An 18,683-nucleotide genomic window follows, 5' to 3' on the forward strand; every position below is an offset into this window, starting at 1 on the left:
TCTACTTTACACCAATTTGATAAATCTCCCTCTTAGGGCTCATTCACGCGACCATGCTGTTTTTTGCCGTCCGCAAATTGAGGATCTGCAAAAAACGGATGCCGCCTGTGTGCCTTCCGCAATTTGCGGAACGGAACAGGAGGCCCATTATAGAAATGCCTATTCTTGTCCGCAAAACGGGCGGCAGGAAAGGTCCTCTTTAAATAAATAAACTTACCTCTCCTGCTCTGGACGGTGCTGCCACTCTGCAGGTCCACTCACCCTCCCTGGTCTTCTTCCAGCCAACACTTCACTGTGAGCTGATGTAGCACAGCTTGAGTTCATAGTGCGCGCCAATGGACACTACGTCCTGACGCTGTACGCAGCCATACGCAGCCAGGACAGAGTGCAGAGCAGGGCCCGGAATATGACCAGGGAGGGTAAGTAGAGCCAGTGCTGTGCTTCCCTCACTGCTCACCGCGCAGTGATTAGCATTCATGCTATAAAACACACTGCCACTTTCCCCCCCATTTTTTTTTTTTTTTGGGGGGGGGGGGGGTCTTGTAGTCTGAAAAATACGGTATGTTAATGGCATAAATAAGGTTCAGGAGGGAAATGTTTTTTTTATTGAAAAAATAAATAAATATGCAAAAAGAAGGGGCACAGTCTAGAATTAGTTGGGGGTTACATGTCAAAAAAGAGTAGTTCAAGCTTTGAACAAACTCCCAGCAGAAGTGGTTGGCAAATCAACAGTCAGAGAATGTAATGTTTGGGTTAAACATGTGTCCAGGGGCGTAACTACCATAGCAGCAGACCATGCGACTGCTATGGGGCCCAGGGCAAGAGGGGGCCCAGTTGGGACCATCTCCTCTTCTACTGGGGTTGAAAACTTGGTCAGTACTCTACCCTCTAAAGTAACAACTTTTAGCAAATGAGGCAGTGGAATAAATGGCCCAAGGGTCACTGAAAAGGGTTTAGGCAGAAACCCTTCTGTCCTGTGTGGGGGGGGGGGGGGGGGGGGGCTGGTTTGATCCTTGCTATGGGGCCGTTACTTCTCTATGTAAGCCACTGCATGTGTCTATAATAAAATAAGTGATACTATAAGGGCAGACTAGATGGACCTTGTGGTCTTTTTCTTCTGTCTGTCTTCTACGTTTCTAGTGACATGTCTTCGAGGGAAGAGCCATCAAGTGCTAGGTATACATCCATAGTCTGGGTACATGTGCATACACATCTGTGCTCCTGGGAAACATTCCCCTGGATTATACCACTGCTGCCCATCCCTTCATTTCTGCCAAGTATCTATCCTGGAACCCAACATAGACCTGTGCAGACCAACAGAGACAAGCTTGCCTCTATAGAACAGAACATGTCACATACAGTATAATAATTCACATATGTACAGTATATGTTCAAAAAGCTAAGGCATTTAGCACAGGGTGGTATCCAATATAATCAAAATGATGCCATCACACAGCTTTTCTAGAGTTTTTGACAGCAAATCTGTCTAGTCACGTTAAGAAACAGGAAAGGTGCATGTATTACTGCATGGATAGGTAGATTTGGAAATCTTAAGACCAGAAAAGCTAGGTTACTACCCTTGTGGGCACTCCCTCATTTATACTTTGCAGAATATGGTTGCAAATTTTCTTTAAATGGAACCTGTCATCAGAATTGACCTATAGAGCTATTTACAAGTTCCTACTGTTCATGCTCCCTTCATTTATAAAAATGTTTTTGTTTACGCTCAAAACTAGTGTGTTTATGTAAAAAAATAAACTTTGAAAATGTACCTGACGTCATCACCAGGTAGCTCATGGAGTCATTGGGGCGTTGCGCTGAATGAGACAAGTCAAGAGTCACCTCCCCCTGCTCTTCCGCAAATCTTGCTCTCACAGACCTCCACTCTCCCTCTTAAAGCCCACACCTTCCTGACGTTGGTGCCTGGCTGTGAGAAATAGCGCACAGGCACAGAAGACCTCCTTCCGCTACTGCAATCATGACATGCACAATGAGGTGTATACACCTTGGCTTCAAGTGTTCACTATTGTCCACAGTCATGTGGCTCCAGATGCTCCTCTGTCACAGTGATGAGCTGACATTGGTCCTGGCGCATTCGCATGTCAGGATGACCGTAACGCAAGGAGGTCTTTGCACGACCAGGTCTGTGACAGTAAGATGGGGGGGGGGGGGTTCTGGGTGACTCTCCTCATCCAACATAACACCCCAATGACTCCATGAGCTACCTGGTGATGATGATCAGGTACATTTACAAAATTGAATTATGACATAAACCCACTACTGTTGAGTGTAAAAAAATTTTTTATAGATGATGGGAGCATGAACAGTAGGAACATATAAATAACATATAAATAACTCTATAGGTAAATTTTGATGACAGGTTCCCTTTACAGGGAATTGCGCTGTTGCCGACAGTAGCTTTTATAAAGCAGAACACGTGTAATTTTTGGGCCTGAATTGGTAAATAAGGGGTTCATGCATTTCTGTGGTGTCCAGCACATTCTGAGCTCTTCGCCTTTGACCCTGCCGGTAATTTACCCAACACTGTAATTATGTTCTCCAGTTGTCCTGTAAACTTTACAGAATGAAGCAATGCTGGCATATAAATAACTGTCCTCTGGGGATGCTACTACAGGAAGGTGTAGGGTAAAAAATATACATAAACCTCATAATTGTATGTATACTAATGCCAGAAGCCTGACTAATAAAACTGGGGAACTGGAATTAGTGATGTGTGAGGAGGACTATGACATAGTGGGAATAACTGAGACATGGCTGGATGATAGTTATGACTGGGAAGTTAATATACAGGGTTACAGTCTGTTTAGAAAGGATCTCCAAAACCGGAGAGGGGGAGGGGGCTTCCTTTATGTAAAGTCCTGTCTAAAGCCCACAGTCCGAGAAGATATATAAGTGAGGGACATGAATACATGGAGGCAAAAACAATCAAATTACTAATAGGAGTTTATTATAAATCACCTAATATACCAGAGTCCACAGAAAATCTACTACTAAATGAGATAGACGAGGCGGCAAATCATAATGAGGTCGTTATTATGGAGTAAAGTGGCCTAAATGGGAGGAAATGCTCAACTTCAAACACTGTAGCGTGTTTATAATCGGGGGAGCAATTCCTCCGCAAGTGATCCGTTTCATCCACACATTATTTAATCTTGTGTAGGATGTTTTTATGGTGCATGTGGTCCGCTGCCGGCCTCCTCCATTGTATGCATTTTTGCTGGGGATTGCCGTTAGCAACGGATCACTTGCGGAGCATTTGCTCCCCCGATTATAAACACACTACAGTGTTTGGGGTTGAGCATTTCCTCCCATTTAGGCCACTTAGTTATTTTTCTTTACATGTATTGAATGTGCTCATGCTTGTCATTGGTAACATTCTGGTGCACCTGGTAGCCTGTGTCACATGGCCTGTTATAGGTGGGGCTCGCAGCCTCCTCCTCCCTCCCATTGTATTAGGGATCTTACTATGGAGGTATGTAGGAGTTTGGCTGTGAGTCGGTCCTTAGCACCTATCAGACTGTGTTCACACACGATAGGTAGTTTAGCAGTAGGACCCACGCCACACTGAGACACCTTGACGGGGTGCGCAGGGCTCCGATATGTTCCTGATTGGATTATATTGGCTAAAGTCTCAGCTTTTAACATCAGCTTGAGGGCCTACCCAGTATGGTCAGTCGCATATTATTGTGGTGCACCTTTTTTCAGTGATTTATGGGACTTCAACTACCCAGATATAGACTAGGAAACTGAAACTTGTATATCTCATAAAGAAAGCAGGTTCTTGGCAATAACCAAAGACAATTACCTTTCCCAACTGGTTCAGGACCCGACTAGAGGGACGGCCATACTGGACTTAGTATTAACCAATAGGCCTGACAGAACAACAGACGTGCAGGTTGGGGGACACCTGGGAAATAGTGACCATAAAGTAATTACCTTCCAATTATCATTTAAAAGAGTGTTTCTTCAGGGAGTAACATAAATACCAAACTTCAAAAAAGCTACATTTAGCCAACTAAGAAAGACCATAGGTCTAACTAACTTGGACAAAGTCCTCAAAAATAAAAATACAGCCACAAAATGGGATATTTTTAAAAGCATCCTAAAATCTAATTGTGAGAGGTACATACCTTATGGGAATAAAAGGTTAAGGAACAAGAAGAAACCAAATGTGGATAAATAGAACTGTAAAGAAAACAATAAATGACAAAAAAACACCACATTTAAATCACTAAAACAGGAGGGTAGCGAGAAAGTAAAAGACAAATAAAAGCAGCCAAAATAGAGACCGAGAGATTCATTGCCAAAGAGCGCAAAACTAACCCTAAAATGTTCTTCAATTTTATAAATGGTAAAAAGTATAAATCTAAAGGTGTAGGCCCTCTACAGAGTAATGAGGGGGGAGTCGCAGAGAGCGATGAGGAGAAAGCAAAGCTATTAAATATTTTTTTCTCCAATGTATTCACTGAGGAAAATAAACTGTCAGATGAAATGCAGAATGTAAAAGTTAATTCCCCATTAAAAGTGTCCTGTCTGACCCAGGAAGAAGTACAGCGGCGTCTTAAAAAGATTAAAATAGACAAATTGCCAGGACCGGATGGCATACACCCCTGTATCCTAAGGGAATTAAGTAATGTCATAGCCAGACCCTTATTTCTGATATTTGCGGACTCTATACTGACAGGGAATGTCCCACAGGATTGGCGCATGGCAAATGTGGTGCCAATATTTAAAAAGGGTCCAAAAACAGAGCCCAGAAACTATAGGCCGGTAAGTTTAACATCTGTCATGGGTAAACTGTTTGAAGGTTTCCTAAGAGATGCTATCTTGGAGTACCTCAATGAAAATAAGCAAATAACGCCATATCAGCATGGCTTCATGAGGGATCGGTCATGTCAAACTAATTTAATCAGTTTCTATGAGGAGGTAAGTTCTAGACTTGACAGCGGCGAATCAATGGATGTCGTGTATCTGGACTTCTCCAAAGCATTTGACACTGTACCACATAAAAGGTTAGTATATAAAATGAGAATGCTCGGACTGGGAGAAAATGTCTGTATGTGGGTAAGTAACTGGCTCATTGATAGAAAACAGAGGGTGGTTATTATTGGTACACACTCAGATTGGGTCACTATCACTAGTGGAGTGCCTCAGGGGTCAGTATTGGGCCCTATTCGCTTCAATATATTTATTAATGATCTTGTGGAAGGCTTGCACAGTAAAATATCAATTTTTGCAGATGACACTAAACTGTGTAAAGTAATTAACACGGAAGAGGACAGTATACTACTACAGAGGGATCTGGATAGACTGGAGGCTTGGGCACAGAAGTGGCAGATGAGGTTTAACACTGACAAATGTAAAGTTATGCACATGGGAAGGAATAATGCAAGACACCCGTACATACTAAATTGTAAAACACTCAGTTACACTGACATGGAAAAGGATCTAGGAATTTTAATAAACAGCAAACTAAGCTGCAAAAACCAGTGTCAGGCAGCTGCTGCCAAGGCCAATAAGAAAATGGGTTGCATCAAAAGGGGCAAAGAACATAGTCCTACCACTTTACAAATCGCTAGTCAGACCACACATGGAGTACTGTGTACAGTTCTGGGCTCCTGTGAACAAGGCAGACATAGCAGAGCTGGAGAAGGTCCAGAGGAGGGCAACTAAAGTAATAACCTGCATGGGGGGACTACAGTACCCTGAAAGATTATCAACATTAGGGTTATTCACTTTAGAAAAAAGACGACTGAGGGGAGATCTAATAACTAAGTATAAATATATCAGTGGTCAGTACAGAGATCTCTCCCATCATCTATTTATCCCCAGGACTGTGACTGTGACGAGGGGACATCCTCTGCGTCTGGAGGAAAGAAGGTTTGTACACAAACACAGAAGAGGATTTTTTACGGTAAGAGCAGTGAGACTATGGAACTCTCTGCCTGAGGAGCTGGTGATGGCGAGTTCACTAAAAGAGTTAAAGAGGGGCCTGGATGTATTTCTGGAGTGTAATAATATCACAGGCTATAGCTACTAGAGAGGTGTCGTAGATCCAGGGAGTTAGGCTACATGCACACGAACGTTGTTTGTTTCCGTGTCGGTTCCGTTTTTTTTTTGTGGATAGGATGCAGACCCATTCATTTCAATGGGTCCGCAAAAAATGCAGTGTGCTGTCCGCATCAGTATGTCTGTTCCGTAGCCCCGCCCAAAAAAATAGAACATGTCCTATTCTTGTCCGTTTTAGGCATTGTTACAATGGACCCGCAAAAAAAACAAAAAACGCCATCCTTTTTTTTTTTGCGGACCGCAAAACACATATGGTTGTGTGCATGTAGCCTTATTCTGATTGCCTAATTGGAGTCGGGAAGGAATTTTTTTCCCTTTTAAGTGGGGAAAATTGGCTTCTTCCTCTGGATCAACTTGCAGGATGACAGGCCGAACTGGATGGACAAATGTCTTTTTTCGGCCTTATATACTATGTTACTATGTTACAGATCCATCCTCTGCCCACAATGTGGTGGAGATTAGAGGAGAGGACAACCTGCTTGCGTTATGTGACATGCCTGCTAATAGATATGACAGATGTAGAACATATAGTTCGGGTTAATGCAATCCAGACACAGTTTTAGGAAACAGGATGGTCTTCAGAAGCTCAAAGCACCAAATTAATGTTAGAAATTCACTAGAAATCTGTATATAGTATGATTGGCTTGTAAGGGATTATATAGATCATGACATTTCGAGTTAGGCCTCATGCACACGACCGTTGTTCGGGTCCGCATCCGAACAGCAGTTTTTGTGGCTCGGGTGCGGACCCATTCACTTCAATGGGGTCGCAAAAGATGGGTACAGCACTTTGTGTGCTGTCTCCATCCGTGGCTCCGTTCTGTGGCCCCGCAAAAAAATATAACATGTCCTATTCTTGTCTGTTTTGCGGACTAGAATAGGCATTTCTACAATGGGCTGCCCGTTCAGTTCCGCAAATTGCGGAAGGCACACGGGCGGCTTCCGTTTTTTGTGTATCCGCGGTTTGCGGACCACAAAAAACGGAACAGTCGTGTGCATGAGGCCTTATGCTTACTTAGAAATTCCATATCTAACTGCTGTCTCAGTTTCATTTTTCATAAATTAACCCATGCTCATCATGTTTGCATCAATAGATTCTGTGCATCTCTAACAGCAGCGATTAGGATACTAATATTAGAATTAGGACGGGTCGCCTCTCCTGACTTGTCTGTTCTTTTTCTTTTTAGAACTCTGCACTGTGACGTTCCTCTGTTATTCCTAGAAATGTATGAATAAACGGACTGCTGGGTGTTACCATTCCTCTCATCAATAGGATGTGACGATTCATACTAGGCTGACAGTGCCACAATGTTGGGACACACCCCATAGACAAGGGGAATGTCACCCACGTGTCACTTTGTTGGGTTACTCCAGTGTACATCAGCAATATCTACCGCAGATTAGATTTTGATTGACTGGTATGAACCCGCATGAATATTTGTCTCACCTAATATAGGACTCGGTGCTACTGTCTCCAACAAGCTGGTGATTAGTCAGGTAGGTGTTGTGGGAGCTGCAGATGAAGTAGTGACACAGGGGCTGGCTCATGTCCTGATAGACTTTCCTATGTTTCGTATTGAAGATATCACCCTCGGCAGACAGGAGGTACATCATGAATCCTTCTTGCATCATCAGGCCATGTTGTTTCGCTACAGGAAAAAGTCAAGAGAGAGGAGAGTCAGGGATGGATCCTAAGACTGAAACCAACTGGGAATGATCTGCTAGGGTCAGGATGGAGCTAGCAACCTTCAGAACTCGAAACTACAACTCTCAGCAGACTTTATTTACTTTTATGGGAGTTCTGAAAACAGCTGAGCAAGTGTGCATGTTGAGAGTTGTATTCTTACAACAGCCAGATTACCGAGGGTTTATACCAGTCCATAGACTACATGAGACCGTCCTGGTTTTGCACATATCAGGCAGGGACATTCGCCATGTACAGATCTATCTCATGTGGCCTGGAGCTAGATCTCTGTCTGGAGGTGAAATATGTTCCTATCATTGATAGACAGACAGATCCAGTGTAATGAATGAGATGTGTGTGATCTGCAGTTGCTCCTGGGGGGCCCAAGGCAGCTGCCTCTTGAGTCCTGCTGCGGCCCTGGGGACAATTGGGGGGCGGGGCACAGGGAGATAAGCGCTTCCATTGTGGAAGCGCTCATCTCCATAGTCATCTGTATCGCCGTCCTCAGAACAGTGATACAGATAGATGTGCAGAGGCGGGGCAGGGGAGGGAGAGGCGTCTCCCTTCCCTATTCCTCTGATAGGCTGCAGGCACTAGGCCTGCGTCATCGCGCCACATGAGCTGTACAGCGCGGGACACAGGCCGGAAGAGGCCTGCATAGCATCGCTGCCAGCCTAATGGAGGTAAGTATAGGTGTTTATTTTTTTATATGGTACTACTTACTAGCACATGATTGGGGGGCATCTATGGGGGCACTTGTTACTGGCACATCATTGGGGGGCATCTATGGGGGCACTTGTCACTGGCACATAATTGGAGGGCATCTATGGGGGCACTAGTTACTGGCACATAATTGGGGGCATTTATGGAGGCACTTGCTACTGGCACATAAGTGGTGGGCTTCTATGGGGGCACTTGTTACTGGAACATGATTGGGCAGCATCTATGGGGTACTTGTTTTTGGCACATGATTGGAGGGCATCTATGGGGGCACTTGTTATTGGCACATTATTGTGGGGCATCTATGGGGGCACATCTTACTGGCACATTATTGGGGGCGCTGTGGGGGCATCTATGGGGGCACATCTTACTGGCACATTATTGGTGGCACTTTTTACTGGCACATTATTGGGTGGCACTATGGGGGCACTTCTTACTGGCACATTATTGGTAGCACTATGGGGGAATCTACTGAGGCCACAAATAAATTGTATTTTATATGGGGGAAGGGGGGAGAGGAACACTATGGGGCTTCTACTGAGGCCACAAAGAAGGGGTATTTTATATGGGGGATCTGTATATGGGCATTTTATACTAAGGCACATTATGGTGGGTACTATGGGGAAGGGGAGAGAGAGGAGTACTATGGGCTCATCTATAGGGGCACTAAGAAGGGGTATTTTATACTTGCAAATTATGGGGGACACTGAAGGCATCTACTGGGGCATTTTATACTGGTACATTATAGGGAGCACTAGGAAGAAGGAGGGAGAGGAGCACTATGGGGGCATTTACTGGGGGCACTATATAGGGGTATTTTATACTGGCACATTATGGGGGCACTATGGGGACATTAGCTCAACTGGGGGCATTAAAAGGGGGTATTTTTTGCACTGGCACATTATAAGGAGAATTATTAATACTGGGGGTCCTTATGATGGGCTTTATTACTATTGGGGGTCTATGGGGAACATTATTACTAGTATAGGCACTATGGGAGCATCATTACTTCTGGGGCACAGTGCTCTAGCAGAGAATTATTCCTATTGGTGGGGCTTTTGGGAGCACTTTTACTGTGGGGGCACCTTGGCACAATAATTTTTGGGGGACGTTATGTTTACACTATTAGTGTCAGGGGCACTATTTGCTGGGTGCAGTTATTTTAGGGCACTGTGTGCCAATAATTATTGAAGGGCACTATCTGCATGGTACTACTATTATCAGGGGGTTTATCTGTTTCTGCAGTATAGTATTGGGGAGCACAGCGGCACAGTATTGGGGGATGGTAGGATGATTTGTCCAGAAGATGAGAGTATGACAAACTGCAGAGATGAGAAATGGCTGGAAAATTGTGGTCTGGATTGAAGGTCTGAAAGGAGAAGATTAGGAAAGAGAACATCTACATCAAAGAGACATCACTGGATGTAAGAGGTATGTGGCGCTGTATTACTCTGTATGTAGGGGTGGATGGAGGGGTTAGTAGTACAGTACTATCTGCACATTGTAAAAAAAAAAAAAAAGTAATCTGCAAAATACTATATATTTGTGTCAGAAGTTGTGCTTTTTAAATTTTTAGAATAACGATACAGCCATTTTATTTGATACTTGTGTGCTGATTCTTTTCTTCCCCCTCTATATTAAGGGACACTATAGTCACCAGAACCCCAACAGCTAAACGTAGTAGTTCTGGTGTCTATAGCATGTCTCTGCAAGCTTTGTAATGTAAACACTGCCTTTTTAGAAAAAAAGGCAGTATTTACATTACTGCCAAGGAACACCTCTAGTGGCCACTCATCATTATTAAAGTTTACTACTCTACGAGATGTGTGGATTTTTTTTTTTGTGTGTGTGTGTTGTGATGGAGGGCGTGATTGCATGCTAGGGTGTGGGAAGGCGGGATCCAGGGGGCCCAAGTAAATTCTTGCCCAGCGTCCAATCAAAATTAAAGACGGCCCTGGTGATCTGTCATTCAGACGAGTTGTATTGTTGGGTGTGCAGACGTGAGCGTAATGTTGTGCTGAACCGGCAGATCAAGGAGAACAGGTTTACCACACACAAGATGAGAAGATAGCACCAGAGACTACACACACCACATGCCTCTCCTTCTATATCATCCACTTACGAGAATGGCTGAAGTATGAATCTTTATAAAAAAGCTAGTTTAACTCCAAATGTTAATTCATTGTTTGTCCTCCTCCAGGCACATGGATGGGATCAAACAATACCTTCAGGCCTCAACCGTCAGAGATCAGCAATAATAAAAACATGGATTTAGAGGGACAGTAACATTTAAAGGGCATTTGTCGGCAGATTTATACCTATGAAACTGTCTGACCTTTGTTTGTCAGGACAAGGCTGTCAATCAAAGTGCATAGGGCGTGGCAGTTGCCTGTAGGTGTAACGGCAACACCCCCGTTGCTCCTAGAGGCTCATTTGCTTATTAACACATAATTGTTCTCAGCAACGGAGGCACATATAAACATGGAACCAACACAGATGCCTTCAGCTGCCAAGCGCACATGTAACAGGTCAGCCAGTTTCATAGGTACAAATCTGCTGGCAGATGCCCTTTAGAGGGGTTCTCTTGCTTTTCCTATATTGATGACCTATGCTCAGGTCAGGTCATCAATATCAAATCTGCAGGTCCCGATTGCTGACACCTCCTCCGATGTACAAGCTGTACAAGTGCTGTGTTTTTTTCACTGGTTACCTGTTCATCATCGACATTGCAGCGACAAGCAGTGTAATTACAACTCCTCCATCTCATTCACTTTAATAGAACAGAGAGTAACTACAACTGCTCCTACCTATTCACTTCAATAGGAAGGAGCCGTCCCATAGAGGTGTATGGGACGGTTGAGATGTAATTATATCTGCTCACCGCTGTCATGTTGACAGTGAGCAGATAAACAGTGAAGCGCTGCCTTCTCTTCATACATACATACATACATCTGAGGGGGTGCAAGCAGTCGGACTACCGCAGATCTGATACTGATGACCTAGAATAGATCATCAGGATAGGAAAAGCAGAGAACCCCTTTAAAAACATTAGGATGAATAGTAGGTCTGGCTGAAATCAACGGCTTCTGCCAACATAAGTCTAAGGGCTCATGCACACGACCCTATGTATTTTGTAGTCCGCAAAACACGGAACTGCAAAAAATATGCATGACGTCCGTGTGCATTCCTTATTTTGCGGAATGGAACAGCTGGCCCCTAATAGAGCAGTCCTATTCTTGTCCCTTTATGCGACAATAAGGTTCTATTTTTTTGCGGAACGGACATGCGGACATATGGAAAAGGAATGCACACGGAGTAACTTCTGTATTTTTAGGGGACCCATTAAAATGAATGGTTCCGTATACGGTCCGCAAAAAAAATGGAACGGACATGGAAAGAAAATACGTTTGTGTGCACCATTTTTATGTACAGATGTAGCTGCTGTTATTTTGACTGGCTTTTTGCATTAAAGCAATAAAAATGCATTACTATCATACAACAAATTGCGTCAAAGTAACCATTCCGGCGTAACTAGTGTCAAAATAACGCAGGCTACATCTGTATATTGGGAGGACACGTCTGTAAGTTTTCCTTTAAAGGGATTTTCAAAGACTTTCAAATTGATGACCTATCCCCTGAATCGGTCATTAGTATCTGATCAGTGGGGGTTCGACACTCGGGACCCCCGCCAATCAGCTATTTGAGAGGGCCCTGGTGCTCACATGCAGCCTTCTTGCAGCTTAACCCAGTGAATACTGTGCTTCTTTGAAAGCTGCAAGAAGGGTACGGCTCTCATAGGAGAGCCAGGGCCCTCTCAAACAGCTGATCAGCTGGGGTCCTGGGTGTCGGACTCACACTGACCAGATACTCAAAACCTATTGAGAGGATAGGTCATCATGAAAGAAGTCTCGTAAAACCTGTTTATACACTGAACATTTAAACATTAAAGGGGTATTTAGAGGGAGAAAGTTTAACTGAAATCAGGGTCAGAGTGGAAAAAAATAACAATCTTTACTCACCTAACCGATCCGCCACTGCTGCTATTCGGCCACTGCTCCAGTCTTCTCCTCTCCACTTCCTGATCTTGAGCTCGACATGGCTTGGACTGCCCACTCAGCCACCAACACTCAAGTAAAGAAATAGCAAGTACAGGCATTGCCTGGCCAGTGCTGGTGCGGCCCATCAATTTGTGGTGATCCACATGCAGATCCACAGCTGGACCACATTGTGTATGGGTTGCGATAAGGGGGTTGTGGAGATTACTGCTGTCCTATGAGGACATACAGTCGTCATGTGGGAACAAATTTTCCTCATGCAAAATTATCCTCATCATAGTAGATATGTTTACTGATATGCAACCCCTAAAATAAGACATTTATTTCTTATTGATAAGGGTCCCAGTATCATCATCCTCAACTAATCCTAAGAAAGGGTACATTGGGAACATTCACTCTCTCTTGAAGTCTAAGGGAAAAGACAAAAACAGCCAAAACATTCTCAGGGTCAGAGGAGGTTCCTTTGATAGGACACCTACTGATCAGACATTTATGGTATAGCCATTCTGTATGCCTTGAATGTATGCAGTAAGAAAATCCCTTTAACCGCCTCTGGACCGCCTAACGCAGGATCGCGTTCCGGAGGCGGCTCACTCAGGCACAGTCACGCATCGGCGCGTCATCTCGCGAGACGCGAGATTTCCTGTGCACCAGGCGCACGCTTACACAGGAACTGCAGGTAAGCGAGTGGATCTACAGCCTGCCAGCGGCGATCGTTCGCTCGCAGGCTGGAGATGTGATTTTTTTAACCCCTAACAGGTATATTAGATGCTGTTTTGATAACAGCGTCTAATATACCTGCTACCTGGTGCTCTGATGGTCCCTTTTGCTTGGATCGACCACCAGAGGACACAGGCAGCTCTGTAATAAGTAGCACCAAGCACCACACTACACTACACCCCCCCTGTCACTTATTAACCCCTGATCACCCCATATAGACTCCCTGATCACCCCCCTATCATTGATCACCCCCCTGTCATTGATAGCCCCCCCCGTAAGGCTCCATTCAGACATCCGTATGTGTTTTACGGATCCACGGATCCATGGATCGGATCCGCAAAACACATACGGACGTCTGAATGGATTTTGCGGATCCGCGGATCCATGGATCCGCAAAACACGGACACCGCGGATCCGCAAAACACATACGGACGTCTGAATGAAGCCTTACAGGGGGGTGATCAATGACAGGGTGGTGATCACCCCATATAGACTCCCTGATCATCCCCCTGTCATTGATCACCCCCCTGTAAGGCTCCATTCAGACATTTTTTTGGCACAAGTTAGCGGAAATTTTTTTTTTTTTTTCTTACAAAGTCTCATATTCCACTAAATTGCGACAAAAAATAAAATCTCACATGAACTCACCATACCCCTCACGGAATCCAAATGCGTAACATTTTTTAGACATTTATATTCCAGACTTCTTCTCACGCTTTAGGGCCCCTAAAATGCCAGGGCAGTATAAATACCCCACATGTGACCCCATTTCGGAAATAAGACACCCCAAGGTATTCGCTGAGGGGAATATTGAGTCCATGAAAGATTGAACTTTTTGTCCCAAGTTAGCGGAAAGGGAGACTTTGTGAGAAAAAACAAAAAAGGGGCGTGGCCTGCTGAGCGAGGTGGATGGCCGCACTGTGAAGGAGCTCCGCTAACTTTCCCCCATAAAGCGACTTATAAGCTTGTCCTGAGGGACATCCACTCAGAAACCAGGACCGATACCTGCATCGATCGTCATGATGACTCGCAAGAAGTCTAACCGCATGGGGGTCCGCCGTTTGACAGACTTTTATCCGGCGCAAGATCACAATAATGGCGCGCTCCCGGCACGATCCTCTCCCCAGAAGCTGCAAGCTGACAATCGGAGTATGGCCCCAGCGACGGAGGCTCACTCACCTCCACATCATTCACCGAAGCCTACCTCCTCTTCAGACGGAGAGAGTGGTGAAGAAGCCCGCCTGATTCACTGGAGCAGCAGGAATAATCAGCGAGGTGCAGCAGAGGTGGACGGAGGGGAAAAAATGGCGCCTGAATCAGCGGTGAGTGTCTCAGTACACAACTCCCCAGGTGACCCCTCATACAAAACGCCATCAGTATTTGTGCTTCCACTCAACCCCCTTGTTGCTGATCTAGCTTCAGCAGATGACCCAATGCAGGATTTTCCTGCCTCAGATGAAGCGGCATCAGAGGGTATTTTAAAAGCTATGATGACGGCCCTGCACCGCTCCCTGACATCTCAGCTTCACCGAGTAGCATCAACCATCACCTCGTCAATAGATGACGTGGGCAAGAGAGTTGAACATGTAGAAAGTAAGATGAGCGAGCTCACCAGCTCCCATAATGAGTTAATTGATGCTCATTACTCTCTGGAAGAAGAAGTGAATTCCCTAAAAACCAAATTGGCGGACCTGGAGGACAGGAATAGACACAATAATCTGAAATTCAGAGGTATTCCAGATTCTGTGCCTCCTTCAGACCTCTATAAATACCTGCAAGATCTTCTTCAGGCTGCCCTACCAGATGCTGATCCTCAGTTCTTTCTCATTGATCGTGCGCATCGTCTTCCTAAACCGAAACACGTGGCTGAAGCTCTCCCAAAAGATGTGATTGCTAGAATCCATTTCTATCATATTAAGGAGGACTTGATCTCTGCGGTCAGAAAAAATAAGGGCCTACCACACCCATACCAAAAAATACAGATCTATTCTGACCTTTCTTATGCTACACTTCAAGCCAGAAAGAACCTTTCTCCTGTTACCAATATTCTCAGAGAGAAGAAAATTGTGTACAGATGGGGTTTCCCGCTCAAGCTCCTGATTAACAAAGATGGTAAAATCCATGTTATCAAAAGAGTGGAAGAAGGGACAGCCCTCCTGAAAGAGTGGAACATCCCGGTTTCCTCTGCTGAGGACCATCATACCGCGAAAAATCCCTCTCGTCTGCATCCGGATTGGTCTACTGTAGGGGACTGATTACTCCATGTTCAGATGAACCAGGATAGTCCCACGGACTCTTATTTCAATTACAGGGGGAAGCTCCTCAGTGAACTAATTGTTCCCCGTAAGGTTTTAGGATCCACAACATCTGGGTCCCTGTTAGAAAATATTGTTCTACATTATCTCTACAATGTTCTTTTACATTGTTCTGTTTTACCCTCTATATTTCTTCAGATCTCCCGATATGCATTATCATTATTGTCAGGATGCAATATTAGGTGCCTTTCCAATTATTAGAGCATTCTTAAGTCAGATTTGGCATGGCGGTTAAAATTATGTCCATTAATGCTAAAGGTCTAAACTCCCCTTATAAGAGAGCTTCATTGTGGAGGGAAGTCCGCCGTAACCAGGCCGACATAATTTGCGGTCAGGAAACTCATTTTGCCAAACTAAAGCTTCCAACATTTTCACAAAAGGGTTTTTCTAAGATATTCCTAGCTAATTCAGACAAAAAGAAGGCTGGGGTGGCTATCTTGGTGAAAGATTCTCTGAGCATTCAAATAGACGAAGTAATTGTAGATGAGAATGGCAGATATATCATTCTGATAGGCATGATTGGAACAACTACTTTGACACTAGCTACTTTATATGCTCCAAATAAATCCCAGATACGGTTTCTGAACAAAATATTTAAAAAAAATCAGGAGCGTTCAAAAAGGCCATTTATTTCTATGTGGAGACTTTAATATTATACCTGATAGAGGGATTGATTCTACAGGTAGAGGTAAGACCCCTTCCCCTACCATTGGTAAGTGGCTGGGAAACTCCGGCTTATACGATACCTTTCGCTGTCTGAATGCTTGCTCACGAGAATACACCTATTATTCCCCACGACATAGAACTTTCTCTCGTATTGATTTAGGAGGAGAGCATATTTAAAAGAAGAAAAACTACCACAAGAGGACACAGTTTTAAATTAGAGGGGCAAAGGTTTAAAAGTAATATAAGGAAGTATTACTTTACTGAGAGAGTAGTGGATGCATGGAATAGCCTTCCTGCAGAAGTGGTAGCGGCAAATACAGTGAAGGAGTTTAAGCATGCATGGGATAGGCATAAGGCTATCCTTCATATAAGATAGGGCCAGGGACTATTCATAGGATTCAGACATATTGGGCAGACTAGATGGGCCAAATGGTTCTTATCTGCCGACACATTCTATGTTTCTATGTTTCTATGTTTCTGTTGTAGACAGATCCTTACTTACTAGAGTATGCTCGGCTAAAATAGGAACAACTTCCTGGTCTGACCACGCCCCAATACTCTGCTCAGTTTCCATATCTCAAACCTCCCCTCCTCAAAGGTCTTGGAAGAATAATGTATACTTGCTTAAACATTCTAACTATAAAGGTCAAATAGAGTCTAATCTAAGAGAGTACTTTGAATACAACAAGACAGAAAATATTAGCCCTTTCCTTTTATGGCAGGCTCATAAGGCTACTATAAGAGGATTTCTGCTAAAACAAAGTTCATATTATAAAAAATGTAAGGAAGCCAAACTATCTTCAATACTGTCAGAAATCACTAAGGCAGAAGGTTTGTTACAGGTTAACCCCTCATTAGACTTACACAGGTCGTTGATGTCTCTCCGACATGAACTCCATTCAATTCTACAAATGGATTATGACCGCCAAATTACCTCCCTACGTATGTTATACTACCGTTCTTATAATAAACCTAGCAAACTAATGGCGAGAAAGGTGAAACCTTTGATACAAAAGTCTAACATACCATTCATTGTAGATGCGGATGGCACCACCAAACTATATCACCCCAAAGACATAGCTGACGCTTTCAGCACATATTATACCAAGCTGTATAATTTAAAATTAGATCCTTTGACACCACAACCAACGTCTGAGAAAATATCATCCTTTTTAGATACTATTCACCTTCCCTCTTTAAATGAAGATCAACTTGCTGACCTATATTCTCCCATCACTCAAGTGGAAATTCAGGCCGCCATAAAATCTCTTAAACCAAATAAAGCTCCAGGACCCGATGGGTTCTCAAATGAATATTATCAAATTCATGCCCCAACACTGCTCCCCCATTTAGTAGACATGTTTAATGCTGTCCTAAATGGCCAACAATTTCCAGCAGATATGCTTCAATCTACAATAGTCACCATCCCAAAACCAGGTAAACCAGCGGATTCCCCTGCTAATTTTCGTCCTATATCGCTACTTAACAGCGATGTCAAATTACAGGTCCTTCTCAAAAAATTTGCATATTGTGATAAAGTTCATTATTTTCTGTAATGTACTGATAAACATTAGACTTTCATATATTTTAGATTCATTACACACCAACTGAAGTAGTTCAAGCCTTTTATTGTTTTAATATTAATGATTTTGGCATACAGCTCATGAAAACCCCAAATTCCTATCTCAAAAAATTAGCATATCATGAAAAGGTTCTCTAAACGAGCTATTAACCTAATCATCTGAATCAACTAATTAACTCTAAACACCTGCAAAAGATTCCTGAGGCTTTTAAAAACTCCCAGCCTGGTTCATTACTCAAAACCGCAATCATGGGTAAGACTGCCGACCTGACTGCTGTCCAGAAGGCCATCATTGAAACCCTCAAGCAAGAGGGTAAGACACAGAAAGAAATTTCTGAACGAGTAGGCTGTTCCCAGAGTGCTGTATCAAGGCACCTCAGTGGGAAGTCTGTGGGAAGGAAAAAGTGTGGCAGGAAACGCTGCACAACGAGAAGAGGTGACCGGACCCTGAGGAAGATTGTGGAGAAGGACCGATTCCAGACCTTGGGGGAGCTGCGGAAGCAGTGGACTGAGTCTGGAGTAGAAACATCCAGAGCCACCGTGTACGGCGTGTGCAGGAAATGGGCTACAGGTGCCGCATTCCCCAGGTCAAGCCACTTTTGAACCAGAAACAGCGGCAGAAGCGCCTGACCTGGGCTACAGAGAAGAAGCACTGGACTGGAAAGCTAATTTTGCATGTCATTCGGAAATCAAGGTGCCAGAGTCTGGAGGAAGACTGGGGAGAGGGAAATGCTAAAATGCCTGAAGTCCAGTGTCAAGTACCCACAGTCAGTGATGGTCTGTGGGTGCCATGTCAGCTGCTGGTGTTGGTCCACTGTGTTTTATCAAGGGCAGGGTCAATGCAGCTAGCT

The 18,683-nt window shown here is 44.0% G+C and overlaps 1 protein-coding gene across 1 annotated transcript in view; it reads right to left on the reverse strand.

Moving 5' to 3' along the window:
• Window positions 1–18,683, reverse strand: part of PLCD3 (phospholipase C delta 3) — an 85,038-nt gene that overhangs the window by 27,482 nt on the left and 38,873 nt on the right. Inside the window, exon 6 of the mRNA XM_044298825.1 lies at window positions 7,538–7,739. Within this exon, the coding sequence (XP_044154760.1) occupies window positions 7,538–7,739 (202 nt within the window). The remainder of the gene's footprint in view (window positions 1–7,537; window positions 7,740–18,683) is intronic.

This window comes from Bufo gargarizans, chromosome 6 (assembly GCF_014858855.1).
Source record: "Bufo gargarizans isolate SCDJY-AF-19 chromosome 6, ASM1485885v1, whole genome shotgun sequence".
Classification (NCBI taxonomy): domain Eukaryota; kingdom Metazoa; phylum Chordata; class Amphibia; order Anura; family Bufonidae; genus Bufo; species Bufo gargarizans.